The sequence below is a fragment of the Daphnia magna genome, linkage group LG1 (genome assembly GCF_020631705.1).
Source record: "Daphnia magna isolate NIES linkage group LG1, ASM2063170v1.1, whole genome shotgun sequence".
NCBI lineage: Eukaryota > Metazoa > Arthropoda > Branchiopoda > Diplostraca > Daphniidae > Daphnia > Daphnia magna.
The window spans coordinates 10615337-10642341 of NC_059182.1; the positions used below are offsets into that span (position 1 = coordinate 10615337).

At 37.4% G+C, this 27005-nt stretch overlaps 7 protein-coding genes and 1 long non-coding RNA gene across 12 annotated transcripts; 3 read left to right on the forward strand and 5 right to left on the reverse strand.

The window, feature by feature from the left end:
• Nucleotides 1-1325: 1325 nt before the first annotated feature.
• On the reverse strand, nucleotides 1326-2642 carry LOC123466509. The gene is made up of 7 exons (XM_045173830.1): nucleotides 2627-2642; nucleotides 2515-2573; nucleotides 2226-2410; nucleotides 2033-2161; nucleotides 1832-1969; nucleotides 1613-1765; nucleotides 1326-1546 (listed from the first exon to the last, which is right to left on the reverse strand). Exons 1-7 carry the CDS (start codon nucleotides 2640-2642, stop codon nucleotides 1501-1503), a joined length of 726 nt encoding a protein of 241 aa, XP_045029765.1. The 3' UTR covers nucleotides 1326-1500.
• Nucleotides 2643-2658: 16 nt separating this feature from the next.
• On the forward strand, nucleotides 2659-3867 carry LOC116928452. 2 transcript variants are annotated; one of them, XR_004397219.2, is made up of 5 exons: nucleotides 2659-2761; nucleotides 2825-3008; nucleotides 3069-3290; nucleotides 3358-3532; nucleotides 3599-3867. It is a non-coding gene; the product is annotated as an uncharacterized LOC116928452 (long non-coding RNA). The 2 variants fall into 2 exon arrangements; XR_006647577.1 differs by having other exon boundaries at nucleotides 2825-3290.
• A 6552-nt stretch (nucleotides 3868-10419) lies between these two features.
• On the forward strand, nucleotides 10420-12657 carry LOC123466266 (protein angel homolog 2-like). 2 transcript variants are annotated; one of them, XM_045169020.1, is made up of 3 exons: nucleotides 10420-10537; nucleotides 10706-12100; nucleotides 12162-12657. In XM_045169020.1, exons 1-3 carry the CDS (start codon nucleotides 10533-10535, stop codon nucleotides 12319-12321), a joined length of 1560 nt encoding a protein of 519 aa, XP_045024955.1. In that variant the 5' UTR covers nucleotides 10420-10532; the 3' UTR covers nucleotides 12322-12657. The 2 variants fall into 2 exon arrangements, with proteins under 2 accessions (XP_045024955.1, XP_045024954.1); XM_045169019.1 differs by lacking the exon at nucleotides 10420-10537 and having other exon boundaries at nucleotides 10544-12100.
• Nucleotides 12658-14607: 1950 nt separating this feature from the next.
• LOC123469752 (probable RNA-binding protein EIF1AD) lies at nucleotides 14608-15440 on the reverse strand. The gene is made up of 3 exons (XM_045169032.1): nucleotides 15190-15440; nucleotides 14881-15098; nucleotides 14608-14824 (listed from the first exon to the last, which is right to left on the reverse strand). The coding sequence occupies exons 1-3, from the start codon at nucleotides 15274-15276 to the stop codon at nucleotides 14629-14631; spliced, it is 501 nt and encodes a 166-aa protein (XP_045024967.1). The 5' UTR covers nucleotides 15277-15440; the 3' UTR covers nucleotides 14608-14628.
• A 143-nt stretch (nucleotides 15441-15583) lies between these two features.
• On the forward strand, nucleotides 15584-17019 carry LOC123469746. Of its 2 annotated transcripts, none has more exons than XM_045169029.1 (5): nucleotides 15584-15905; nucleotides 15974-16087; nucleotides 16157-16534; nucleotides 16594-16701; nucleotides 16775-17019. In XM_045169029.1, exons 1-5 carry the CDS (start codon nucleotides 15896-15898, stop codon nucleotides 17002-17004), a joined length of 840 nt encoding a protein of 279 aa, XP_045024964.1. In that variant the 5' UTR covers nucleotides 15584-15895; the 3' UTR covers nucleotides 17005-17019. The 2 variants fall into 2 exon arrangements, with proteins under 2 accessions (XP_045024964.1, XP_045024962.1); XM_045169027.1 differs by having other exon boundaries at nucleotides 15587-15905; nucleotides 15965-16087.
• Nucleotides 17020-18108: 1089 nt separating this feature from the next.
• Nucleotides 18109-19548, reverse strand: LOC123472540. Of its 2 annotated transcripts, none has more exons than XM_045174237.1 (5): nucleotides 19223-19548; nucleotides 19041-19154; nucleotides 18594-18971; nucleotides 18427-18534; nucleotides 18109-18353 (listed from the first exon to the last, which is right to left on the reverse strand). In XM_045174237.1, exons 1-5 carry the CDS (start codon nucleotides 19230-19232, stop codon nucleotides 18124-18126), a joined length of 840 nt encoding a protein of 279 aa, XP_045030172.1. In that variant the 5' UTR covers nucleotides 19233-19548; the 3' UTR covers nucleotides 18109-18123. The 2 variants fall into 2 exon arrangements, with proteins under 2 accessions (XP_045030172.1, XP_045030169.1); XM_045174234.1 differs by having other exon boundaries at nucleotides 19041-19163; nucleotides 19223-19545.
• A 251-nt stretch (nucleotides 19549-19799) lies between these two features.
• On the reverse strand, nucleotides 19800-20848 carry LOC123472407. The gene is made up of 2 exons (XM_045173886.1): nucleotides 20641-20848; nucleotides 19800-20568 (listed from the first exon to the last, which is right to left on the reverse strand). Exons 1-2 carry the CDS (start codon nucleotides 20832-20834, stop codon nucleotides 19800-19802), a joined length of 963 nt encoding a protein of 320 aa, XP_045029821.1. The 5' UTR covers nucleotides 20835-20848.
• A 4-nt stretch (nucleotides 20849-20852) lies between these two features.
• Nucleotides 20853-24977, reverse strand: LOC123472434. The gene is made up of 7 exons (XM_045173935.1): nucleotides 24535-24977; nucleotides 23714-23794; nucleotides 23498-23647; nucleotides 22659-23422; nucleotides 21325-22605; nucleotides 21021-21261; nucleotides 20853-20959 (listed from the first exon to the last, which is right to left on the reverse strand). Exons 5-7 carry the CDS (start codon nucleotides 22078-22080, stop codon nucleotides 20853-20855), a joined length of 1104 nt encoding a protein of 367 aa, XP_045029870.1. The 5' UTR covers nucleotides 22081-22605; nucleotides 22659-23422; nucleotides 23498-23647; nucleotides 23714-23794; nucleotides 24535-24977.
• Nucleotides 24978-27005: the final 2028 nt, after the last annotated feature.

Here is a 27005-nt window from a genome sequence, read left to right on the forward strand (position 1 = left end):
CCATACTTTCTGGATGGGTGTCTGTCTGAGAAGTGGAAGATTGTGGAATCAATCTCCAGTTGTAAAAATAATTGATCTGAAGTAACAGGTCATAATGTCTTTTCATTTTACCAATTTACCAAACTAGTAATGAGAAACAAATGTATAGTTCTACAGCTTTAGGTTTTTCCTGCTAATTGAAGAATACCAAAAAAAAGTCACGTTACTAACATAATTACACATTCATTAAATACCTTAAACATCATGGTATAATAGGTTGAGAAGGTACCTCCACTCTGAGAGGAGTCTCGTTCCCCGATGTGGTTCTGATTTCAGAACGTTAATTGGCGCTAGTTTCCAGATTCGGCCGACTTTACATGAGAGAGATAGGAAATATGATCGTATTTTCAATTCTGTTAAACAGGAAATGAAATTTTTACAATTATTTTTTTTTTATTTTTTTAAATATTTTTAGCCACACAGTTCACTTGTTTATATAACGATATGTTAAATACAATATTTTTAAAAAATTGATATGTGTTCGCTTTGCGGTTTTCCAGCAACAGCTAGTTTGCAACAGTTCGCGGGGGGTATAAAAAGGATAAAGAGGAAAAAATTCTGTTAACGAGCAGAAACCATGGCAACCAAGCAGACAAATGGCTGTCATTAGAAAAAAAATCAACACCAGTTGTAGCGATCTAGCTCTGCCCGGGTGAGCTTTCCATTCGCTCAGCCCGAGTGAGCGAATTTTCTAGGTTTACAGCGCTCATGGCCTGCCGCCATTCAGCAATCGCAACTGTAAATACGCTATAGTCAATGGCTTTGGCGTGTGTAAATTGGATTCAGAATTTTTATTCGTTTTTATTATTTAAAAAACCTGGAGTGGCACAGATGTTGAATAGTAACGAAGACTCCGATGATTCAGCAGAATTTTCCGAGCCAACTGCACCTTCCAAGCTTATTATAGGCATGGTATAAGAGTAGATGGTAGAACCACCCTGTTGGATTTGGCCGTAAGGCCTTGTCATAGCTTTTTGAGGGGGTGTTTCAAAGTGAGATCACCCGGTGGGTGGGAGAGGGGGAGGGGAAAAGTGCGGACGTGCCAGAAAACGGTAACAGTGCAGCAACTGCCACCACGCGTAGCGTTGCTGAACTAGGCAAGCGTTTGGGAGGTTTGCTATCACTACCTGTCAGTTGTCACTCTTTGGCAGTGTCACTCTGGACTCTGGTTTCACTTGTGTTTATTTATATTTATTGTTGTTTTGCTGTACTTTTTACTGGAAAATTCACGATAAAATAGGTAACGTTAGCCAAATTAAAATTTTGGAAAAAAAGTTATGTGCGAGTCTCTTTTTAAACATTTGTATTGACAGTTGTATCTTGTTGATTTTGCTTGGTGCCTCATGACACTCCGCAGTTGCTTATCTTCCTCTCTTAATAACCGCTTAAATTCCTTCATCTGACATGCAGGACATTGGCCCTTAATTTCTTTTTGGCACAATCTGCAGGCACTCGGTGGGATTATCCTGTATTTCCTTTTTGTTTTGTTGCCGCTGGTTGTTTCGGACTAATTTAAAGAAAGAAGATAAAATTAAGTAATACAAAACGAGTAAAATCAAATTCGTACAAATACCTCTGTGGAGCAGCAATGCTTCCCTCAGGATTCTCATTCTCTGGAATTTCATTCATTGTATCCACTAAGACATCTGCAGCTGGTGAAAGAACGGAAATCAGGTCAACCTCACTTGCTGGTTTATTGACAGTCGGGTCCTGTAGTTGCTCTGGACTAAATTGAGGAAAGAAGATAGAATGAAGCAATACAAAACGAGTTAAATCAATTTCGTACAAATACCTATGTGGAGCAGCAATGCTTTCCACAGGATTCAGCTGCTCCTGCTCGCAGTAGCCATCTTCAACTTGTTGGGGATGGGAAGTCAGGTCAACCTCACTTGCTGGTTCATAGACAGTGGGAGTCAGTATTTGCTCTTGACTATATTAAAGAAAGGAAAATGATTAAACATTGCAATACCAAAAAAATAATTAATTCATATACCTGAGTGGAGCTGATAAGCTGTCCACTTGCTCACGTTCGCAATAGCCGTTCTCAACTGGAGATGGATCAGAAATGCGGTCATCCCCACTTGCTGGTGCATTGACAGTGGGAGTCACTAGTTGCTCTGGACTATACTCAAGAAAAAAACAATGATGAAGAATTACAATAAAAAAATACGTAACATTTCATATACCAGTGTGGAGTAGAAATGCTTTCCTTATGATTCAGTTGCTCATGCTCGCAATAGCTATCCTGATCTTGTGATGGATTGGAAATCAGGTCATCCTGGCTTGCACATTCATTGACAGAAACAATCAATACTTTCTGTGGACTAAAGTAAAGGAAAAAAAATAAGAATAAGAAAAACAAACACAACGACTAAGGAAACTCAAACTTTAAGACAACGAAGGGCTGGGAAAAACCTCTCAAACGTTTGCCTAGTTCAGCAACGCTACGCGTGGTGGCAGTTGCTGCACTGTTACCGTTTTCTGGCACGTCCGCACTTTCCCTCTCCCCCTCTCCCACCCACCGGGTGATCTCACTTTCAAACACCCCCTCAAAAAGCTATGACAAGGCCTTACGGCCAAATCCAACAGGGTGGTTCTACCATCTACTCTTATACCATGTTATAGGTAAGTTGGTTGGTACAGTTGGTGGCAAATACGTGAGGAAGTACGGCAAAAGTGATGCCGCCAGAAAGCGATTAATCACCAAGATAATAAAACATTGGTAAGTATCTACACCTTCATATCAATGTTATTTAGTTTACCATTCATTTATTCTTTACTGCAGCCAGAAGTGCTGTAAAACTTGTTTGGCATCGAGATCCTCGTCACAGTTTATCCTCCCTGTTTAAAGCAGAGATCATGAAGAACTCTGTCAACTAGGGTTAACGTGAACCCTTTTCTTGCAACCGAAAATAGAAAAAGATTCAGAAGACACCTAGAAAAACTTTCTTCGTGCTTCCCACTTAATGGTTATTTTAAGTTTACAACTATGTTATTGTCCATGTACTGTAGATGTATACTGTATGTAGTATTTTAATTCTACCTCAAACGGGTCCTGATCCAACAATGCATGCAGGCTATAGTGCTATCTTGACAAAAGCCGGAAAATTTTAGCAGCTGGGAGCCAAAGAATTAGCTTCATCCAGTTTTACATTTCAGGATATTCCTAGCGTACTGGCCATAAAAAAGGTAAATCAGGCTAAGAAGGAAGAAAAAAGGAGAGAGAAAAAACAAGATTTTATGAGCACCCGGTATTATATATAATAAAAATTAATATTTCTTTTTGGTAACACTAAACTAAACTTGCAATTTCTTCAGCAGACTGGCTCGGGAGAAGGGATTTGAAGTCCACATTGGTGATGAAGGTTACATACTTAAAACTATAATCTAATTTTAATTTTCGTTTATTTTAAAGAAGCTTTATCTGATCAATTGTTTTCTTTGACAATACCGGCGCTGGACAAGCTAATTGAAGTCCAGGTTGCCCATGGAGGTTGTTACTTCATTCATTTATGTTTATCATACCATAATTTTTCATTCATTTTCCTCCAATTTACAGAAGCGCGTGAGGCAAGTCCTATTCGTGACAACCTAGCTGAAGTGCTCATGGGTGATAGATGTTGCTCAATTTTTCTTTTAATAACTGTAACTACATTCTAATTTCCCATAAATGTAATTTGGTAGAAGTTTCGGTTCAAATGTTTTCACCGAGAAGGCCGATGAGAGGTGCAGCTCTGTTCTGTGCCAAACAGTACCGTAACCCTTATTTAAAATTTATGATTTTATTTTTTTCCAGGGTAAACTGAGATTAAAAGAAAAGAAAAACACGAATTCCAAAATACAGACATTTTAAAATTATTTCTGACTACTGTTTATTTACTGCCTCAAGTGTTGAGGTTTTGCCTTGAATTCTAAAAGGGTTATAGGGGTATAGTACGTGAATCCATGAAGTAATATTCATTATTTAAATCTCTCGCCTAGTTAAGCCACGTTCAGACTACAGCCTTTTTGAGCGTTTTACGTACTACGTATAACGTTTTTACGCTCCGAGTTACGTAGCTGGGAACGGAAGAGTGTTCAGACACAACGCTCTACGTAGTACGTAATACGTAAACTCAAAACGTAGTCAAAACGAAGTCAAAACTGAGCGTACGTAAAAATGAGATTGATCTCATTTTTACATAAGTTTTTGGGACGTTCTACGCACTACGTAGCCAAAATCTATTACGCTTGTCTACATTCTTTTGTTTTTTCAGGTTTTCTCTCCTGTTTATTCATTCTGGGATATGTCAGGTGTAGAATTGTAAATTTAATAATTAATTTTTTTAATTTTAATTTTAAAAATAAATATGGGGCCTACTAAAGTTGCCAAAAAGAATTCCCCTAACAAATTCAAGTCGCCCCCAAAAAATCACCGATAAAGAAAATCAAAAAGTAAATATTTTGTCATGAAATCTTTTGCAACTATTTTTGTTTATTGCTTATTCTATTTTAGGTCTTCAAGAAATTGGTCAGAAGAAGAACGTTTCGTCCTCAGAACTTTTATCAATAAATATAACAAAGAGCTACAACAGGTACAAAAATCTACAGCAGACGCTAGAATCTCCGCAGAATCTAGCCTACTCTACGTAAATTTGACAGTGTAGTCTGAACAGTCTACGAACACATTTACGTAAATATGGCTCCGTAAAAAACGCAGCGAAATTTACGAAGTACAAACGTAAACTTTTAACGTTATACGTTATACGTTATACGTAGAAAAGAGCTGTAGTCTGAACGATACTTTACCAAGCGTGGCTCACTTCGGTTGTGATTGGCTGAAACGTTTTTATACGGATTCTTCGTCACTATTATACATATGTGCCACTCTAGGTTTTTTGAATATTAAAGACGAATAAAAATTCTGAATCCAATTTACACACGCCAAAGCCATTGACTATAGCGCATTTACAGAACTTGCGATTGCTGAATGGCGGCAGGCCATGAGCGCTGTAAACCTAGAACATTCGCTCACTCGGGCTGAGCGAATGGAAAAGCTCACCCGGGCAGAGCTAGCTCGCTACAACTCGTGTTGAAAAAAATTGCGGCAAATTTTTTGTAAGTGTTTTTGTTAGCGAAAGACGGTTTTTTGAATTAAAAAAAAAATTCCGAATAAATGCTGTGTCCTAATGTGCACTTCTGGTTACGTAAAAAAGGAAATTGTCTCCGAAAAAGTTGCGATGTTCAAGACAAAAGACCAAAAAATGCAAAAACAAGGGATGAAATATATTCCAAGAAAAAATTATATAGTCACTGCTAAGTCGTGGGTTTGCGTCTATCATTTTTCAGACTCTGACATAGACAAAGGGTATTTCTTGAATGTTGCAGGACAAAAAATTTTCAAGGAACACATGAATTGGAAACTGAAACCGGGTGGTATTATCGGCTACTTGTTGCTGTTCATCTTAATGATCCTTATTGACCTAACGGATGGCCGCCCTTGATGAAGTAGCCGACGGCCAGACCTGCCGCAATCGCGATTGAAAAATAATCGCGATTGAAATTTCGATTAAAATTTTAATCGGCGATTAAATTATTTTATGATTGAAATCGGCGATTAAATAAAAAAAACAATTTTCGATTTTAATTATTTTTGCGATTATTTAGCGACATCTATGAACGGAAAGTGAATTTTTTAAAATAGATTTACACATACCTCGTGACGGTTTAAGCTAAATTCTTTAAAGAGTTGTTAGTATTTATGAATTTCGAAATTTGCAGAAAAGCTTGAGATGGCTGGGGAGGCCTCATATTTACTCCGAAACGATCAACAAAATCGAAGTGATCCACATTTCAAAATGCTATTGTTTTTAATAGTCAATAATCTCGCTTTTACTGTTTGGTAATGCTTTGACTATTAATAACAATGGGCCCTTGATGACTTGTCGACAATAATTTAAATGTCGTTGTTAAATACATTCATGAAATGTAATACAAATGGTTTTCTTAATGAACTATGCATTTGCGATTTGCCCTACAAATTTACTCTTTTTTGTGTGAGAAATAACTTTATTGGTTCATTTTATTGAATAACGTAATTGTCTTCACTTCATAATAATTTAAGAACATGGGGTGTCGATTTATTGCACCGCATTTGGAGCAGGTTTACTAGTAAAAGTTGTTTTTTCCCGCTAGGTGGCGCCCAAAAATGATCGGAAAACAATCGGAGGAAAATTAATCGAAAATCAAATTTTTTCACAGAAAAATTAATCACCGATAATTTTTTTTTTCGATTTTCGAGAACTTTCGATAATCGCCCGAAAAATAATCGAACAGCAAGTCTGCCGACGTCTACTAGACAATGAAACTGAATAATGGCTGAATTGATGGACGCCGGCATGCCAGGGCCATGTTTGTTTATCCGAGGTTGTAGATCTAATTGTACCAAATAAATTACGAGCGATATGCCAAAACCTGGCTCTATGATTTAGCTTAAACGTACCGTAAAATGAATGATTTCCCACAAACTCAAGTAGCCGAACATAAAGCCACGTTCAGACTACAGCCTTTTTGGGCGTTTTACGTACTACGTATAACGTTTTTACGCTCCGAGTTACGTAGCTGGGAACGGAAGAGTGTTCAGACACAACGCTCTACGTAGTACGTAATACGTAAACTCAAAACGTAGTCAAAACGAAGTCAAAACTGAGCGTACGTAAAAATGAGATTGATCTCATTTTTACATAAGTTTTTGGGACGTTCTACGCACTACGTAGCCAAAATCTATTACGCTTGTCTACATTCTTTTGTTTTTTCAGGTTTTCTCTCCTGTTTATTCATTCTGGGATATGTCAGGTGTAGAATTGTAAATTTAATAATTAATTTTTTTAATTTTAATTTTAAAAATAAATATGGGGCCTACTAAAGTTGCCAAAAAGAATTCCCCTAACAAATTCAAGTCGCCCCCCAAAAAATCACCGATAAAGAAAATCAAAAAGTAAATATTTTGTCATGAAATCTTTTGCAACTATTTTTGTTTATTGCTTATTCTATTTTAGGTCTTCAAGAAATTGGTCAGAAGAAGAACGTTTCGTCCTCAGAACTTTTATCAATAAATATAACAAAGAGCTACAACAGGTACAAAAATCTACAGCAGACGCTAGAATCTCCGCAGAATCTAGCCTACTCTACGTAAATTTGACAGTGTAGTCTGAACAGTCTACGAACACATTTACGTAAATATGGCTCCGTAAAAAACGCAGCGAAATTTACGAAGCACAAACGTAAACTTTTAACGTTATACGTTATACGTTATACGTAGAAAAGAGCTGTAGTCTGAACGATACTTAAGGCCCAAAGTGTTTTACGTGAATTCACCAACCATTATGCCAGTTTTTAAATTAATAGGTCCAAAATTAATAAATTTTACATAAATGGATAGCTCTTGGCAAGGGCTATCCATTTCTGTATAATTTGTGAGCAAATATTAACATAAAAAAAATTAAAAAAGAAATAAAATTTTTACTTATGTCTATTGAGTATAGTATATTCATAGAGAGCAAAAACTACAACAACCTTTCTGTCAAAACTTTTGTGTTAATATAAATTCGTTTAATTACTTTACAGAAATGGATAGTCACCATTAAGAGCTATCCAATTATGTAAAATTTATAGATTTTGGAGTTATAGATTTCCCGCAAAAAATTATTTACATTACATGATGTATTGGGAGCAGACTTGCCGATCGATCAATTTTTTTAGTTTGATCGGCGATGAAACTCATTTCAGCGATCAATTTTTCATTTTTCATACGCCATCTAGTGGTGAATAAAACGAACATGTACAGTAAAACGAAAAAACGTTGAACATTGCGAGTTAAATTATGGGAACATATTTCCACGAATTATCAGTAGATGGCGTGGAATAAGAAATTTTGAGCGCAGAAATGAGTTGATCGATCGATCATTTTTTGAGTTTGAGTTTGATCGCGATCAAAAATTGATTTCGATCACGGCAAGTGTGATTGGGAGATGGGGAGATCTGCCAAACCGCACCGACCTACCTGATGAATGGCGAATCAGTTTAGTACTCCAATAATTACTTTTGTAAGCCAGCTTTTTACAGGAATGGACAGATTTTATCAAAATATAACCATTTTTATAATAGCTTTAAATTTTTGACTTAAAGTTTTCCTGTTAAAAATGAATATCCTGGTGAAAGAAGATGACCCATATTCACTTCGGTAACAATACAGTTAATAAAATAAAAAACACACCGATGTGTAATAAATCATATTCATAAAAAATATAATAATATTCATAAACTCCACTGTAGAGAGTGTGCACCAAAAAATGCATCGCGTCGTGCAAAAAAGTGCATCACACTGTAGGCTGCCATTGCTCGGAATCACCACGAAACGTCTCTGAGAGCCGTCGCAATGATCGATATCTAGTTGAGCGAAAAAAGTTTAAAAAGTGTTCGAGTGGAACCTCCATTTTCTGACAACCCAGTGGAGTGCATGACGTCACATGCCTCTTCTTGCTGCGACCCAGTGTGCACTGGCTACTGTACCGAGTGCAGCCATCCGAAATCGACACAAGTTTCAAAAAGGTCGGGCAAGAAAGTGCAGTTTTTGAGTGACCTCGGACGGTGCTGGAGTGCCAATGGAACCTACAAAATCGATGCACTGAAAAAGTGGATTGCACTAAGACTCGAACAACTTTTTCACGGGGCAATTGCACCAATGCAGAAAAGTGCAGCCTTCCGAAATCGACATAAGCAAGGCCTACTAAATGCTTAAGGCCTGTAAACTCGAGTACCTCCTATGGCGGTGACGGAGTGCGAGTGCGGAAAACAATAAGGAAAAGAATAAAGAATAAATTATTTTGGTTCTATACACTATATCCTATCCCAGTCAAACATCCGCTTGGTGCAGGTCAAGCGGAGGGAGCACGGCTTGCGAAAAGTGACGTGGGGCGTACAGGAGCATGGACTACTCTAACTAAAGGACGGGACTCTTCGACATTTCCTATGCCACCCATGTAATTTTTTTTTATTTTTTATTAAATTCAGTTTAAAAAAATAATTATTGACTTACCAAATGTCCCTATATTGAAAATTTACCTTTAAAGAGATATTAAATATTTTCTATCAGAAAATAGGGAAATTGGGCGGACCGCCGGTGCCATCTGGGAGCCAAAAATCCTAACTCATTGCTTGTTTTCTTTCTACAATTTCAAGTTCAGTTGTCAATCAGCAAGATCATGCGATTTTAGTTGATAGATGGCACCCGATAATTTCGAGTTCAGTTGTCAATCAGCAAGAACTTGCGATTTTTGGTTGATAGATGGCACCGGCGGCCCGCCCAATTCTCCCTCCTACCAAAATTAAAATCGCAATATCTTCTTAAATGATTCGTTTTATAAAGAAAAAATTTGATGGTTACAATCGCCTTTTAAAGCTGCATTTAATGGTGTATTTTTTTTTCTTCATGAAAATAGCCCACAACGACACCCTTTAACAAGGCGAGATAGGGAAAGAGTCCCGTCCTTTAGTTAGAGTAGTCCATGACAGGAGTAGTCACACCATCTAGTCTATGACTATGTTCTCGCTGTGATGTGCAATGCAAGGCCTACTTAATTCTTAAGGCCTGTAAACTCGAATACCTCCTGTGGTGGTGACGCGTTACCTGGCAACAACTAATCAGAGGAAAAACAAGGGTTACGAAGACACCATCTGGCGCTCGCTACTGCTACTGCTTCGAAAACCTAAATAAAAGATTAAAAAAAAAACAGGGTTTCCTTGTATTTTCTTATTAAGAGTATATTAGAATCCTTAACTTTTAGTTAAAGAATTCCAGTAAGTGTAAAAAATCACCTCTTTGAAAAAGATTTGTGTCTTCTAAGTAATATTTTCATCACTACATTTCACCATTACCATTAACTTATTATCGGAATTGGAATTGTGGTTATGGACTCCGTTTAGAGATTTATGAATATGAGTAATTCGGTTCAAGTCTGATTTATGTCATGTTATCAATGTGAGTAAAATTTTATAAATTTTTTATTTTATCTCCAAGTGAAAATGTTTAATCCGTTTATAGATTTTTTGTTTAAATGATTAATTTTACAACTACAAGAATAAGAAGAAAATTTTTCAATAATATGATAATAAAACTTATATTTTTTTTACATACTACTTTTTTCCTTTTAACAACTCAATTGCCATATTGCTGTCAAACTAGCACACTTTTCATTTCAAAAACTTGATTTCCTTTTGTTTTATCTTTATTCATGTATTTATGTAACTATAACAAGTGTTTAAGTTTTTTGGGGGTGTTTTTCAACGAGGCTATGATTGCGAGCGCCAGATGGTGTCGTAACCCTTTTTTTTTGTCTAATTGGCTCTTACTAGGGAACGCCTACCCGCCATAGGAGGTATTCTATTATACAGGCCTTAAGCATTAATTTACTTGCATAAGCTTTCGCATTCTGCATTATCTCTACACGTGATACATGACGTAAGTTTTGCCAAAATTAGGTCACTGTATTATTAATGGTTCTAGCGAACGCGTTCTTTTCATGAGATACTGTTAAGTTTGGCAAAGTGATTTCAAACTTTTCTTTGGCCAGCACAACAGTTTATCCTATTGTTTTTATTCAATTATGTTTACTTCAAAAATTTGCAGGTGTACCCTTCGCCATATTCTCTCGGTTAGATGCGGATTTTTGTGTCAACCGTTTTGCCTTGTGACTGCTGATTTGAAAATGTCCAGTGAACAAAAAAAATTTTTAAGAAGGCATTCCAGTGCAAAACATCACTACACCTCCAGCGGTCAACCAATTAGAACAACTGGAATAATTATATCAGGATCACAAACATATCAAAACAACACTAATACTTGTGAAAGTCAACAAAGAAGACAGGTGCATGCATATGGATGTGCTAATGTCTTAATAGAAGAATCAGAGACTCATAAAATCAAACATAATGAAACAAGAATCAGGCACAGACTTAGTTCCTTACGGAAATGGGAATATACACCACTTGGTAAGGAGCTTCAAGAACAAAAAACCAAACAGCCTCCCCATTCTCTTAAATTTACTGTCTTGTCTTACAATGTGTTGGCACAACACCTCTTGGAAGAGCATATTTATCTCTACAGAAATGTTGAGACAGAGGCTCTTAATTGGGATAAACGTGCTGAAAGAATACTGAGAGAAGTAACAAACACCTATGCTGACATCTTATGTCTCCAAGAAGTTCAGACAGATCACTATGATACATTTTATGTTCCAAAACTCACAGCCATGGGATTCAAAGGAGTATATAAGAAACGCACCGGGAACAAACGTGACGGTTGTGCCATATTTTTCCGTCACTCGAAATTCGAATTGAAGAAAAGCATTCCGGTGGAGTATTGCAAACCAAATGTGGAGCTTCTTGACCGTGACAATATTGGTTTAATAGCGCTACTTACCCCACGCGTGTTACAGCCGAAGCACGTTTTCGATGAAGACGTGCCTTTCATTGTAGTGGCTACCACCCATCTTCTTTACAATCCAAGGCGGCATGATATCAAGCTTGCACAATTACAATTACTCTTCGCAGAATTAGATCGAATCGCCTTCGATTCACGGAAAGCAAACTCTAAGAAGACTGACCGCGTATCTTATCATCCTACTATCCTGACCGGAGATTTTAATTTGACACCGGATACCAGCATCTACCAGTTCATTACGCAGGGTTCTCTGCTATACAAAGGCCTGAGTAGACGGCAATTGACTCTTGACGCTCGAGGGCATATGCTTGAAAATGAACTTATACCACCACACCTCAACATCACAGACCAATGTCAACATCTCGATTCTACCGGAGAACGCACCCCTCATGAAAACTTTACGAGTGTGAAATCAGAGCGATCTAAAGCCGGGTGTTCCGTTTTACGCTTCGCAAGTGGTCAACTGTCACATCAGCTTCAGCTGGAGTCGGTTTATCCACATCGCAGAAATCATCTTAACGGAGCTAAGGAGGCCACTACTTACCAAAACGATTGGGTGACAGTTGACTACATTTTTCATAAGTAATTCTATTTAAACAAAGCATATGTTAAGTTGCAGCTAATGGTTTCTTCTCGCGTTTAGCGGTCGTGAGACCGGCAGATCGAATCTGCATCTACTTAGTCGTTTGGGATTGCTCACTGGAGAAGAATTAGATGCGCTTGGGGGGTTACCTTCATTGGCTTCACCTTCTGATCATTTACCATTGGCCGCCCGCTTTCTCTGGAATTATAGAAAAGCATAAGATTTGGAGCAGCTCTTTTTTGTACATGCCTTCATTTTGGCATTCAATTGAAAACGCGTTGTCATGAACATTGTTAGTAAAGTACAGTTGTAACTCGATCTTACCTACTGAAATGAGATGCATTTAACCGCTGTTCGTATAAATATTGCCCATCGAAAAAATTTTTAGGTCTAGCTGGGTTAAAAAATTTTTACACCGTCACTTCTATGATCTAAATTACGTAGCAGTTTTATCCGCGACGATTCATCAGTTGCGTTCGTCAGTTTGCGTTGCGTTGAACACTATATTACAAACATAATTTCGTTGTACTAATTTAAAAATAAAAGATAAAAATAAGTACAAAATTCTTTTTATTTTTGAGTGCGGAACGTGGAAGGATATGTCTGGTAGTGTTCACTGTACAGGCTTAAGTATGGTAGGGCAGCAGTCATTCGTCAAACCAAGTTTATATGAATGTTAGGTCAGAAACTTCAATTAATATCTGCGACTTCCCACACTAGCATCGTGTCTTTCCCACAATTATCTCCACTGAATTCTCGTTTGTCGAAAACAATCGTTTCACGCGCTCTTTCAGATTCAAACAATATGAAATTAAAAGAAAACGCACGTCGTCCGAGCGGTAATTCATTAAATGAAAAAAAGTATATGGCCCAACAACAGGTATGCCAGTAAAAATACAAAAGGAATTTCCTGTGCCTCCACACAGGGTAAAAGTTATCGATTATGCAATGAGCTGTGTGAGGTGTGTGTGGCCTAATTATACGAAAACACCTAAATTTAATCGTTTGTAATTATTTCCCTGGATTGTGTACAACTATGAAAAAAGAGAAGGATACCTAGGCGCCACTGTAGTTTCAATAAAGAATTACGTGGATGTATGTGGGATCGAAATCCTATTGAAATAGAGATCAATCTAGATTCCTCAAGTAAAAAGAGCAAAAATTTTGAGTAGATGCACGCAAGCACCTATGATTGGGAGTACTATGTTTTTGTCTGCCATACGCAAAACAGCTTTTTTACCAGGCAACATCTTGGGCCACATTTCTTCCTCTGAAAGTTGATACTCTAGTAAAAAGCCCATCTAATTGCCTCCTTATGCCGGCGAGGCGACACAACGCCACACAATAAATTACCGATTATTTTATTTTTATGTCGGTTAGTTTTTCATGGATGGCCTATTATTGTTAAACGCGTGGGGAGTCTCAAATGACAGTGGGACCGAACTTGAGGTATCAAGAAATTCTGAATTGGCTGTAGCAGAGCCACTTTGAAGTCTGTGGTAGAGCTAATAAATGGCCCTGAGGATCGACACGTCAATTTACTGGTACCATAAGTGACAAATATTTAATCGGACGATCAGAAAATGGTCGTTTTCAGTTATTGTGTTGTGTGAATTGTATTAATTTTAATTAGCAATAGAATTGACTTCGACCAAACAACGCTTTGGAAACTTAGTATCTGGTAATCAACTGATTTAAAACAACAAACGGGCTTACCATTCTTTGGAGTAGATTGTAACGCTGATGAGTCATGGAATAGCTAATCAGCTTGGAAAATAGCGGATTTCTACAAATTTCTCACGTATATTCTGTGAAATTTGTTGACCCATTCTACTTGGAATATATTTGGATTTCACTTAAAATAATGCCTGCACTTCATATTTCTGTTGCTGATGTCTGCAATACTAGGCCTACTTGTTTTTCAAAGAACAATATTGGTTTTTATGTGGTGAATAAAGAAATGAAGCATTTCATTCATTTCCGAAATTCCAAACGTTAGTTCCAGCAACCGACATATCTCTCACACAGTGACTTTTTAAATTCAACGACCAAGTAAAGGAACAATTTCGAGTTGTATCGATCTACCCGATTTTAAAATAGAATGAATGGATCACTTCATACTACAACAGCCTCACTCCGTTTGCTGCCACGGCGGATGCTCTCATGGCAAAATCGACGAAACTAATCGAAGGATCCCTGGCTTCGTTTATAGACAAAAGTTTACTCCCGTTATGTATGATTTACTCCGTTATGTATGATATTAGATACCCATCACACGTCGACTCAATCCCATTTGCATCTCTGGGTTCACAGTTCGTTTGACGAGAGTTATAGATACATACTTTTTTCCTGTTTTACCGATTTCGGTATGCGTTGCCTATTCCTAATAACTTCTGAAGGTCGCAGTACAAACCAATCCACCAGTTAAATGAAAATATCCCAGTCAATGTCCGTTTAGTTTAGGAAACGACATTTCGCGTCTACGAAAAATAATGGAAAAACAATCTTGGAAAATGATGATAAAAGTTTATTCATAATCTTTATCTTTAGGTTGAGCAGAACTTGAATCATCACTGTCACTATCATCTGTGGATTCATAAATACACTGAGGTCTGTTTGTGTTCACAAACAAATCATCATCACTTTTGGAAGAGCCATCGGTATCAACGGTACTGATGTCAGGGTTTACATCTGTTATTGCAGGCAGAACAAATTCTTTGGGCCTGGAAGCATTGTTTTATAGATAAAAACTGACTGAAGCAAATAAGCACTGGCTTACCATTTCTCCTGGCTTTGAATGTATTTAATTTGGCTACCATATAGAATAGCAAGAATTTCTGCTTTAACTTTCTCGCCTTCCTGAATGGGCTGGATAAGGACATAATCACCACGCTTAATCCACACATTTTTTCTAAATTTTGTTGGCATGGAAACTAAATATTTTTCACCTTCTGCTGTTTCTACTTCATGCAAGTTATTCCCCTTTCCTCCTAATACCTGGTACCACGCAAAAATAGGAGTTACGTGAAGAAACACAAAAAAAGTTTAAGAGTTTCCCAAGTAAAAATAGAGCACTGCAACTTCATACCTTTACTATCTTTTGGTTTTCTGCAGGAAGAACATAGCCATCTAACACTTCCTTTGTGACATGCTTTCTTTTTGTAGTTTTTGACATGGCAAACTTTCTTTAACTTGGTCTTTTGAAATCAATTTTTAAAAGGTAAAATCCATTGCATGTGATTGCACCAAGGCCTACTTAATGCTTAAGGCCTGTAAACTCAAATACCTCCTATGGCGGGTAGGCGTTCCCTACCTAGGGCCAGAGTAATAGAATACTGGTGTAGCCACGCTTATGGCGGGCCCTCCCATTGCCTTTTTGGCCTGAAAGTCTTTCTGGCCCATAACGAAAGCGCCACAGCGGCTGTGTTGTGAACTTGTGATGTATTAAGTTTTCGCTATGTTTTCGTTCATTTTCGTCGTCTGTACTTCAGAAAGCAACACGAGTTGTAGCGAGCTAGCTCTGCCCGGGTGAGCTTTTCCATTCGCTCAGCCCGAGTGAGCGAATGTTCTAGGTTTTCAGCGCTCCTGGTGGCAGTTTCAGCAATCGCAACTGTAAATACTCTACAGTCAATGGCTTTGGGGTAAAAAGAAGAAAAAATCCCGTAGGAGTTTTGACATATGGAAATTTGGGTGGTACCCATAATGTTTCAAGAAAACCTTGGACTCGGAAATCTAATTCGTCCCTTGCAGCTACCATCCCTACACAGGAAGCTGAGCTTCATGGAACATCACTCATGAACGAAGGTAATAAGTCAGCAGCAACATAAGCACACTAGTTACTAAGTAATAATCCATCTTCATAGAATGTTCAGGTAACATCCCACATGCTCTAGAGGAAACTGAATCTCCATCATCTTCACCAGCAAAGGAAAGTGAGCTTCGATCACCTTCACCACCAATCGTGGAAAGTTCACTCATGGACCATGGTATCAAACAATCTTAAAACACAAATTGTTTATTAGTTATACTAACATCTTTGGCCATACATTGTTTAGATGATTTTCACAGTGCTTTAGAGCAGAATGTTTTACAAGAATTCAACAACGTTCACTTCACGTCCAAAAACTTAACGCAGAAACCAATGTGTAAAGAAACTGCTTTTGAATCATGGAAATCCAAACAAGAAATCGTTTATGGATCTCTAGTGGATTCATACACAGCAAACCAGAATCTTTGTGGCCTTTGCAAGGCAATTTCTGGATATGGAATCATCAAATGTAAGGACTGTTGCAATTACCTCTGTTTTAGTTGTGACAGAAAGCGGCATTCGTACGATCCATCCCATCAAAGGATGTATTTTAAGACAGATTCATCTTTCAAATCATTGCTTCCTACTGAATTTATCACTTCTCGTGGAGAAGTCGTCGAGCAACGTAATTGTTATCTTTTTATTTTTATCTTACGATGATTAAAATTTATTTTTCGTTTACAGGGGTTCATGTGCCGCTTTTTCCTCTCCCGATTTGCACCGAATGTGATAGCCGGGAAACAAGTTGCCTCATCGCAAGCTCAAAAATATGCTACGTAGTCACCAGAAAAGGTATCAAAGTTAATTGGCTTAAATTTCTTCTATAACGCGGATAATTTTCTCTAAAAATTATTTCAATACATAGGTAGATTGGACTTAAACTTACCAGTGTTCCATTGCCAAAACTGCGAAAAGTCAACTTTCCCTACCGTAGAAGATTACATTTCATCCGGATTTTGGCCTGGGACGCCAGAGCGATTTACCGTCTTGTTTCATCAGGATGTTTTGGAATTCTGGCATCATCTCAGGCTTCTGACGAAGAATGTTGTGTCTATCATGTTACGTGTAGTTTTTTTCCATCGCTACAAAGAATAAAACAATTTGAACCGATTTATAACTTGTCAATTCTTATTTTATTATACAGTTTATTATACTTTTCTGATTCCTGAACTTATCACCTTATGAGATGGTTATATTGTTTGGTTTTGTTGCAAGTTTTAAAGATGTGTTGATAATAAATTTGAATTTCCCCCACTGGCGAAGGGCATGTAATGCTCGTAGCTGATTGGCCATTCATTTAGTTCACTTTTCAATGAGAAAAACACGGAATAAAATGAATTTTAATGCATCGTAAGATGCACTGATTCGTAAGGCATGTGAAAAATACAATCTAACGCACTAATTATGACAATAACTGCCCAAACGAACATGCCAAAATTCCATGTTTTCTGTCATTCCCCTTCCTCCCCAATTTAGACTAAAACTTAAAAGAATTTATTGTGACTTAGTTATTCGTCGTAACTTAATAAAATTTATAGAATTGGATAGATCTTAATGAGATCTTTGCAATTATGCAAAATTTTAATTAAAAAAGTGAAAAAGAAAAAAGGTTTAAAACAGTTTCAACTTTTTCGTTTTTGTAGTCTAGCGCAATACTTGACCTAACTGAGAAAACGAAAAAGTTGAAACTTGTTTTAAACCTTTTTTCTTTTTCACTTTTTTAATTAAAATTTTGCATAATTGCAAAGATCTCATTAAGATCTATCCAATTCTATAAATTTTATTAAGTTACGACGAATAACTAAGTCACAATAAATTCTTTTAAGTTTTAGTCTAAATTGGGGAGGAAGGGGAATGACAGAAAACATGGAATTTTGGCATGTTCGTTTGGGCAGTTATTGTCATAATTAGTGCGTTAGATTGTATTTTTCACATGCCTTACGAATCAGTGCATCTTACGATGCATTAAAATTCATTTTATTCCGTGTTTTTCTCATTGAAAAGTGAACTAAATGAATGGCCAATCAGCTACGAGCATTACATGCCCTTCGCCAGTGGGGGAAATTCAAATTTATTATCAACACATCTTTAAAACTTGCAACAAAACCAAACAATATAACCATCTCATAAGGTGATAAGTTCAGGAATCAGAAAAGTATAATAAACTGTATAATAAAATAAGAATTGACAAGTTATAAATCGGTTCAAATTGTTTTATTCTTTGTAGCGATGGAAAAAAACTACACGTAACATGATAGACACAACATTCTTCGTCAGAAGCCTGAGATGATGCCAGAATTCCAAAACATCCTGATGAAACAAGACGGTAAATCGCTCTGGCGTCCCAGGCCAAAATCCGGATGAAATGTAATCTTCTACGGTAGGGAAAGTTGACTTTTCGCAGTTTTGGCAATGGAACACTGGTAAGTTTAAGTCCAATCTACCTATGTATTGAAATAATTTTTAGAGAAAATTATCCGCGTTATAGAAGAAATTTAAGCCAATTAACTTTGATACCTTTTCTGGTGACTACGTAGCATATTTTTGAGCTTGCGATGAGGCAACTTGTTTCCCGGCTATCACATTCGGTGCAAATCGGGAGAGGAAAAAGCGGCACATGAACCCCTGTAAACGAAAAATAAATTTTAATCATCGTAAGATAAAAATAAAAAGATAACAATTACGTTGCTCGACGACTTCTCCACGAGAAGTGATAAATTCAGTAGGAAGCAATGATTTGAAAGATGAATCTGTCTTAAAATACATCCTTTGATGGGATGGATCGTACGAATGCCGCTTTCTGTCACAACTAAAACAGAGGTAATTGCAACAGTCCTTACATTTGATGATTCCATATCCAGAAATTGCCTTGCAAAGGCCACAAAGATTCTGGTTTGCTGTGTATGAATCCACTAGAGATCCATAAACGATTTCTTGTTTGGATTTCCATGATTCAAAAGCAGTTTCTTTACACATTGGTTTCTGCGTTAAGTTTTTGGACGTGAAGTGAACGTTGTTGAATTCTTGTAAAACATTCTGCTCTAAAGCACTGTGAAAATCATCTAAACAATGTATGGCCAAAGATGTTAGTATAACTAATAAACAATTTGTGTTTTAAGATTGTTTGATACCATGGTCCATGAGTGAACTTTCCACGATTGGTGGTGAAGGTGATCGAAGCTCACTTTCCTTTGCTGGTGAAGATGATGGAGATTCAGTTTCCTCTAGAGCATGTGGGATGTTACCTGAACATTCTATGAAGATGGATTATTACTTAGTAACTAGTGTGCTTATGTTGCTGCTGACTTATTACCTTCGTTCATGAGTGATGTTCCATGAAGCTCAGCTTCCTGTGTAGGGATGGTAGCTGCAAGGGACGAATTAGATTTCCGAGTCCAAGGTTTTCTTGAAACATTATGGGTACCACCCAAATTTCCATATGTCAAAACTCCTACGGGATTTTTTCTTCTTTTTACCCCAAAGCCATTGACTGTAGAGTATTTACAGTTGCGATTGCTGAAACTGCCACCAGGAGCGCTGAAAACCTAGAACATTCGCTCACTCGGGCTGAGCGAATGGAAAAGCTCACCCGGGCAGAGCTAGCTCGCTACAACTCGTGTTGTCAGAAAGTAAACAAAACGTGGCTTAATTAATTAGTGTGAAAAAAGTAAAAGTCTACGATTTTAAATGACAACTTGGAAACTGCTACAACTTTTGGACTGTAAACTAATGTTTGAGTATTCGTTTTAGTTATAATTTTGTGATATTTATAGAATATGTGTAGTAATAATAAACAATTGTTTAACAACTGAAATTTTTGTCTGTATATTAATGAATTTTGATAGGTGAAACATAAACATAAAAATTTAATATCAAAACAAACTTAATTGTTACGAATTCTTAGCTATTTTGAAGTTGGTTTGCACTTTGGATTTGGCTTGCAACACCAACAGTTTTCTAAGACGCTTGCTCTCTAAATGAAAACGTACCTTTACATACTCCATTACTAGGTATTTTAGGTTATAATCTCTGTGTTCGTCACAGAAAAGTGGAACAGTGTGTAACTCTGCAATTTTGGCACAACACAATTCAAATGAATCGTGGATGTAGATGTGGTTGAGATCTTCAAAACTAGATTGAATTGCCAGTTCAACAACAAGAATAGTTTTAAAAAAAGGTACCGTTACGTAGACTAGATAACCACGATTTCTCATTGCTGTATATTGGTCAGAAGTGAAATCTTTAGGTAAGTCAAGTTCGTGGCAACGCACCAAATTCTTACAGACTTCGCAAGCAGTTAAATGTTTCCTCGTTTTTACGATGTAACCACAAAGGTCATACACCATCAAGTTTAAATTGAAATCATTTTTACCTCCTTTTGGTATGTCGTCTACATAACGTATAGTTAATTCGGCGAGCAACTTATCTTTGATGGCTTCCTTAAAGTCCTTCACGGTGATGTCAATGTCTTTTGCGTGTTGTTGGAGACACTGGGACATCGTTACCAGCATCTCAAGTGGCTCCTTATTGTCGATATTACTTCCTTTCACTTGCTTCATAAGAAAACTCAGGCGAGATTGTAGAGAAACGTATCGAATGATTTGCAAAAAAGATGTCACCGTTGGGTGGCTATCTACCGAACGAACGATTCCAAACAGCCTGAATTTTTTAAATAAATTTATATTAATTAATGTTACTCACATAGCTTTAAAGATTGAAAACATAGTTAACCTCTCTAGAGGATCTTGATTAAATTTTCCTGTTAGTACAACTTTAATTCCTGCTTTGAATTGCTCCTCGATCAGATTTATTGCACTATTTATAGTTAGACGCCAGGCTTGAAGACTAGTCTCGGAAACGAACATTTTAACATTCTTTCCATGTTCTTCAAAAACACGCTCAGTTTCTGAGAGGGCTTGCAGCATTTGATTCAATTTGCCTTTTTAATTTTCCCAAGTCGCATGGACAATTCCCTCTTTACAGAAGCGCAGATTTAGTATGTCAAACACGTCATTCATCATTTTTGTGAGGCGTTCTATGTTTTCTGTCCCTATTTGCAAAACGAATAGTTATTCAATATAGTAAAAAAGTTTGTAGATAAAAGAAGATACCTTGAAAATTTGATTTTATAAGTTTTCCAACTTCTGTGTCTTCTTGTTGATTCCTTAAGATGTTGAACGCCATCGCAGTTTTGTTTGAAAATAGTTGTGCGCATAAACGAACATTCATTTTTTGAAAGTTGTTCGGGTGGATGTGAGCGTAGGATAGGTGATATCCAAGGGTGATTTGCTTCGTCTTTGCGAAATCAAACAATTCCTCGTAATGTTTATAATTGACCAAATGTCCCTGGAACTACAAATAAAAATAAATGAAATGATTTTTTTTTTGTAAAATTGAAGGTTCATTTCAATATACCTGTACACAACGATGTGATTCCATATTGTTTCTTACAACTTTCAATAAATGTGGAACGTCCACCATAAAATGAATTTTGGAATCAGGTTGAAGTGGATGATCAAGGCAACTTGCTCCCTCTTCTTCTCCCGATATTCCAAATTGCTTCATTAACGATTTGTTCGTTTGATTTCCATCAAAAACGACATGTTTAGCAATTGCGCCATGATTGTGTAGGCATGCAAAAGCTTTGATGATTAGTTCTACCAAGATAGTACCAGAGGCACCACCTTTGGTACCGAACCAAGCGAAAGGTTGTATCCAACCAGCTAAGTAGGGTCGGAAAACAAATACCAGGATATGGTCAGCAAGGCCATTGGGAACCAAGTCGGAGATTTCTCCACCATAATCTACAGTTCCCTTCCAAGGAAGAGTACATGTGTCGAAATCGATTCCTTTGGCATTTGCCATCTCGTCTAACATTACTCCACCCCAACGTTCATGTGCAGATTTTCCTGACATTGCTTCACAAATGTTTTCCAAGGCTAGTTTGTTGAAGCCCAAAACACATTGTGATGAGCTCATTAATCTTCGTATGGTAGACAATCCTGGCAGCGGTAGGAGCTGCATTTCTCGTAGGAATTTGTAGGCTCGGCTGCTTTTCATCTTGAACAGCACACAGTTGATGAGATAAACATTTTCATACCTCATAGTGTTCCCTTTCTTATCTTTAGCTGGATCTATTGAACCCTTAACAAGAAACGTGCGGACCACCATTTGTTCCTATGAATGATAAAACTAAATGAAAAAAAAATATGTGTAATAAAATCTAATACAAAAGTTCTAATGAAACTAATCTCAAACAAATCTCGATTTTGAATGCTAACGTTTACATTTTTTGTTAACACATAAGGAAACATACAACATAATAATTGTTACATTATGGTCAGCAAACAAAACACAAATTGCGATATGAAATGAAAATTACAGGAGACTAAATAATGCGCAATTAAATTGTTTGTAAACAGAATGTAAAAAAAATTGTCCGTCGCGAATAATAACTTTCAAATCAAATTTGGAGAAAATAGTCATTGAAAAAAGAAATGATTAAGATGTAGTAAAATAAATCACCAAATGTCATATAAGAAACATTTAATGAGCTACTAGCTACTTGAAAATAATAAAACTACCACCATTCACCATTTCTGAAAGATGTCCCATCTGGTTCTGAAAAGCACTTTTCTTTTCCTTCAAAAGTTTCTTGCAGTCACTGCGTAAATTTTTCACATTTAGGTTGCTTTTCTGAAATGGAATTATTTCATTACAAATCTGAATGATTTTTTTTAATCAAATACCTCAAGTTTCTTTTCCATTGTGTTCAGCTTGCTTCGCAATTTTCGACATTTCTCGTTCATTGTTTCTTTTTTTTTTTTAATTGCAACGTTCCTATCTTCTGCAGAAAATATCTCTTCAGTGCCCGGCAACGCGTGCATGATGTAGCGACATATATTGTGTCAAAGACATATGCACAACTTTTAGAACGCCAATTTCCGTTTTTGTCTTTCACACCAACGAAGTCATCTGAATATTTTGTTAGCTTTGCTGATGGGATAGTGATACCCTCGCATGGCTTCAGTTTGTCGAAGAACTGTATAATGGTGGAAAGCCTTTCAAAAGTTGAAAATTTCGGCGGTAATTCGCAATGTGATATACTAATCCCATTGAATAGGTAGAACAGCTCTCCCGATAAACGGACAGCAATGGTTTTCACGATGACTGTGGCTAATTTTTCAGATTTACCGTAGCCAGTGCAAAAAACAGTTTCAAGTCCTTGGTTGAAAGACCACCCCCAAAAAATGGAAGGTAGTCTAACGAATGAAGACCAGTAGAGCAGCGAGCGTTCGTCACACACAGAAATTACTGTTGTGGGTCTTGTTTCGGTGGTCGATGAAAGGGGCTCCACAGCTTCCACACCATCTACGTGTTTTTGTATATGCTCAGTATGCTTTATAGTTGTTGGCGTCTTATCGACTACTTCTGGAACCAAACACATAAATCGATTTTGTCGAACGAGATCAAGGGGATTGGTTTCACCAGGAAACTCACTTTGTTCTTCAACCTGGTCAAGAGGGAAGTAATAAAAAGATTAACAAACATTGCCTTAGCTTTGAACAAAGTGCTTATATTCTTATACCTGGCTTAGGACAGATATTGTTGTAGGAAAAACAATTGACATAGGTTCCTCAGCCAGCAAATATCCATGCATTGGCACAGGATTCTCAATAATGTCTGCCGTTGCTAAAACTAACTCAGGATCAGAAGAGATTTCTTCATGTTTAATTGCCTATTCAATAGATAACGTTCAGTTATTTTAAAAAATTAACTTGCTTTCTGTACTACATGCTTTTACCTGGACCTGATGTGAAAAAGTTTTAGGTAGTGAAACTAGCACAGCTTCCTCAGGTGGCTTTGCAAGTACCAGATCAGGTGGCTTAGTATAGAACAACAATCAGAGTCGGGCATCGCTCACTGAAACACGAGCGCGCTCTGAACTTTCCGCTCAGTGCCTCAAAGTGAGCGGATTTTCGCTCTAGCTCGCAAAAAAAAAACGAGAGCGCTCGCGCTCGTTTTCCGCTCTCGCTCTTCACACAAAAAAAATCTCTGTCAAAAACTTGTATTTTCTCCTCTTACTCCTCTTAAAAGCGATCACAGTCGGTTATAGGTATTACAATTTCCCAATTCCTACACTTAAAAAAGTTAAAAGAGTTCAACTTGCTAGCTATTAGCTAGATTTTAAGGGCAAAGTTGCCAGTTTCGAAAAGATATTCCATTTTGTTTCAAAAACACAAGTTTGTAAAAATTACTGTCTGATAAATTTGAACGTTTTGGAACAAAAATGAGTCCCGCAGTGCTGAAAAGACGATTTTGGGTGTAGTCTGTACAGTTGCGTACTTTTTCACAAAAAAAAAATTGTGTTCATAGATAGCGCACTAAGTTTGGACCAAATGTTTTTATTGCTGACTGATAGATGGCGTTCGCGTTCGAGCGAGTCGCCCAGCAGGTCTTCGCTCAAGCTCAAGCTCGCGTTTTTTTTAATTGAGCGGCTCGCGCTCGTCGCTCAGTGAAAATTGCGAGCGCGCTCCTTTTTCGCTCAAGCTCAGAGCGCGCTCCGCCCGACTCTGACAACAATCATTATATTGATCTCAATAATAGATATTAATTTTCTTGTACCTGAGCAAGAGGTGGGCTACTTTTAGAAATTACAGCTACCTTAGGCATCATTACATTTTCTTGCTTGCCACAAATTGATAAATCCATCAACGCTCTCCTTTTCTGTGGCACCAAAGTAGTAGCTTGATCACTTTCCCTTGTTGTTCGTTTCCTAACTAGTTCTTGGAGATAATCACTGGGCAGCAACATATACTTGGGATAAGAACCCGTTTTCAGTTTCCACCTTACAAAAGGATGAAAAACATTCCAAATTTCTTTTCCCTTTTCAATTTCCTCTGCATCGAAATGACGTGAACAAACATAGGACGATTTGTTTAAATAGGGGATCACTTCTTTCCACTTCTCTACAAAATTTTTTGGTACACTGAATAATGTTACTCCATTTTCTTTATTCCTGGACGAATTGTAGGTATCACGACAAGGATGAACAACGCATTTATTTATACCTGACATTTCTAAATCTAATGCACTAATTTAAAGTTTAAAGCTGGTGTGAGTAGAAAAATACGAGTAGAAAAATAACAACCCTTAAAACTCAATTCATAGATGGCAGTTACGGTTATGGGACACTTAAATCGATATCTTGCCTCATTTTCTCACAATCGATACGCGAAACTTGCAACAGCTTTTGGGAAAAAATCCGAGAGAGGGAGTTAACATGGCCGTGGCTACACCAGTATTCTATTACTCTGCTAGGGCTGTGGCCCGGGTCATGAAAACCCGGGTCAGATCCCGGGTCAAGAAAAAAAAAAACGATAAAAGGCAACCCTTTACGGAATTTTTTTTTTTGGGACGCGTTTCGGGACGGTTCAAGGGGTCTCGGGCTAACCCGAGATGTGGCGCCATCTAGTAGTAAGACAAAGAAGGTTTTAACTCTTACGCTAAGTTACGAGTCAACAAAGCAGAATAGCTTAAAAACATAGCATTCTACAGTAACGGTCAGGAATCGGGGTATCTCTCTGCGTACTTGGGAACTTAGGTCCTCCCACCAAGTCACCAACCCACAGGCGCCTCGGGACGTTTGTCTCAATATAGTGCTGCGACTGGTGACCAATTTTCAAAACAATTTTTCCACTTTCCACAATTTCTACACAAGTTTTACACAATTCCATGCCAAACAAAATCACATATAGTTTTGAACTGCTGGAGACTATGCTAAAATGCTATGCTTTCCTACTTCAAGTTCTAGCTCATTGTAAAAAAATTTAAAGATATTGTGGATAGTGGAAAAAATCGTTTTGAAAATTGGCCACCATTCGCAGAAAACGTCCAAATGTACCTAAATCCTGTCAATCAGGCGATGCTGCTGGCAAAAAAAGAAGTTCTCCAAATATAAACGTTGTAATGGTTGAGTCTGATGACGAGACTGAAAAGAAGAGAAGAAAAGTGCATTTGACCCGATAATTACGCGGGACATGACCCGACCCGGGTTGTTTTTTCTGACCCACGGGTCAAGCGGGACGGGACATTTTTTTTTGCCTCGTCGACCCGGTTCAAAACCGTTTAAGGAAAAAAACCCGTTAATTTTAACCCCTTAAGAAAAAACCCGTCCCATTTGGTCCGGGCCACAGCCCTAGCAGGGGGAGATAGGAAAAAAGGGGGTTTTTGATTTATTTACCCTAGTAATACTTTTCCAATTCAGGAAATGTTCTAGAATACTACACTTTAAGACATTGTGCGTCTTCTCCAGTCTTTATAAATAATTAATCATCCCTAGTTTATCCATGAAAATTAATTCAAGTAAAAGGCTAGGTAGTAATACTTTTCCAATTCAGGAAATGTTCTAGAATACTACACTTTAAGACATTCTGCGTCTTCTCCAGTCTTTATAAAAAATTAATCATCCCTAGTTTATCCATGAAAATTAATTCAAGTAAAAGGCTAGGGATGCTGTTTAGTATTTTTTGCGTTTCTAGTGTCAAGAAAATATGTAAACATGGGTGATTCATATGTGGATATGGGGATTATGGATAAACTAGGGATGATTAATTATTTTTAAAGACTGGAGAACACGCAGAATGTCTTAAAGTGTAGTATTCTAGAACATTTCCTGAATTGGAAAAGTATTACTAGGGTAAATAAATCAAAAACCCCCTTTTTTCCTATCTCCCCCTGCAATCGAAACCCCCCTGGATTTTTTTAAATTTTGCAACGCAGCATCCGAAACTAGTCTATAGCTTAAAAACATAGCAATCTACAGTAACAGCCAGGAATCGGGGTATCTCTCTGCGTATTTGGGAACTTGGGTCCTCCCACCAAGTCACCAACCCATAGGCGCCTCGGGACGTTTGTCTCAATATAGTGCTGCGACTGGTGGCCAATTTTCAAAACAATTTTTCCACTTTCCACAATTTCTTCACAAGTTTTACACAATTCTATGCCAAACAAAATCACATATAGTTTTGATCTGTTGGAGACTATGCTAAAATGCTATGCTTTCCTACTTCAAGTTCTAGCTCATTGTAAAAAAA

Bases quoted from the DNA above. Each gene is read 5' to 3' on its own strand.
- LOC123466509 (XM_045173830.1), bottom strand. The intron at 1,970-2,032 runs GTATATGAATTA...TCTTTAATATAG, and splicing joins AGCTTATCAGCTCCACTCAG to TCAAGAGCAAATACTGACTC. The intron at 1,766-1,831 runs GTATTTGTACGA...TCCTCAATTTAG, and splicing joins AGCATTGCTGCTCCACATAG to TCCAGAGCAACTACAGGACC.
- LOC123466266 (XM_045169019.1), top strand. From the start codon at position 10,683: ATGTTTACTTCAAAAATTTGCAGGTGTACCCTTCGCCATATTCTCTCG. The intron at 12,101-12,161 runs GTAATTCTATTT...TCTCGCGTTTAG, and splicing joins GTTGACTACATTTTTCATAA to CGGTCGTGAGACCGGCAGAT.
- LOC123469752 (XM_045169032.1), bottom strand. From the start codon at position 15,276: ATGTCAAAAACTACAAAAAGAAAGCATGTCACAAAGGAAGTGTTAGAT. The intron at 15,099-15,189 runs GTATGAAGTTGC...GCGTGGTACCAG, and splicing joins AAAACCAAAAGATAGTAAAG to GTATTAGGAGGAAAGGGGAA. The intron at 14,825-14,880 runs GTAAGCCAGTGC...CAATGCTTCCAG, and splicing joins ATTCAAAGCCAGGAGAAATG to GCCCAAAGAATTTGTTCTGC.
- LOC123469746 (XM_045169027.1), top strand. The intron at 16,088-16,156 runs GTATCAAACAAT...TACATTGTTTAG, and splicing joins AAGTTCACTCATGGACCATG to ATGATTTTCACAGTGCTTTA. The intron at 16,702-16,774 runs GTATCAAAGTTA...TTCAATACATAG, and splicing joins CTACGTAGTCACCAGAAAAG to GTAGATTGGACTTAAACTTA.
- LOC123472540 (XM_045174234.1), bottom strand. The intron at 18,535-18,593 runs GTAATTGTTATC...TTTCGTTTACAG, and splicing joins TGGAGAAGTCGTCGAGCAAC to GGGTTCATGTGCCGCTTTTT. The intron at 18,354-18,426 runs GTATCAAAGTTA...TTCAATACATAG, and splicing joins CTACGTAGTCACCAGAAAAG to GTAGATTGGACTTAAACTTA.
- LOC123472407 (XM_045173886.1), bottom strand. From the start codon at position 20,834: ATGCTGCAAGCCCTCTCAGAAACTGAGCGTGTTTTTGAAGAACATGGA. The intron at 20,569-20,640 runs GTTAACTATGTT...TAAAAAATTCAG, and splicing joins AATCAAGATCCTCTAGAGAG to GCTGTTTGGAATCGTTCGTT.
- LOC123472434 (XM_045173935.1), bottom strand. From the start codon at position 22,080: ATGGTGGTCCGCACGTTTCTTGTTAAGGGTTCAATAGATCCAGCTAAA. The intron at 21,262-21,324 runs GTATATTGAAAT...TTTTATTTGTAG, and splicing joins AATCACATCGTTGTGTACAG to TTCCAGGGACATTTGGTCAA. The intron at 20,960-21,020 runs GTATCTTCTTTT...TTTTGCAAATAG, and splicing joins TATAAAATCAAATTTTCAAG to GGACAGAAAACATAGAACGC.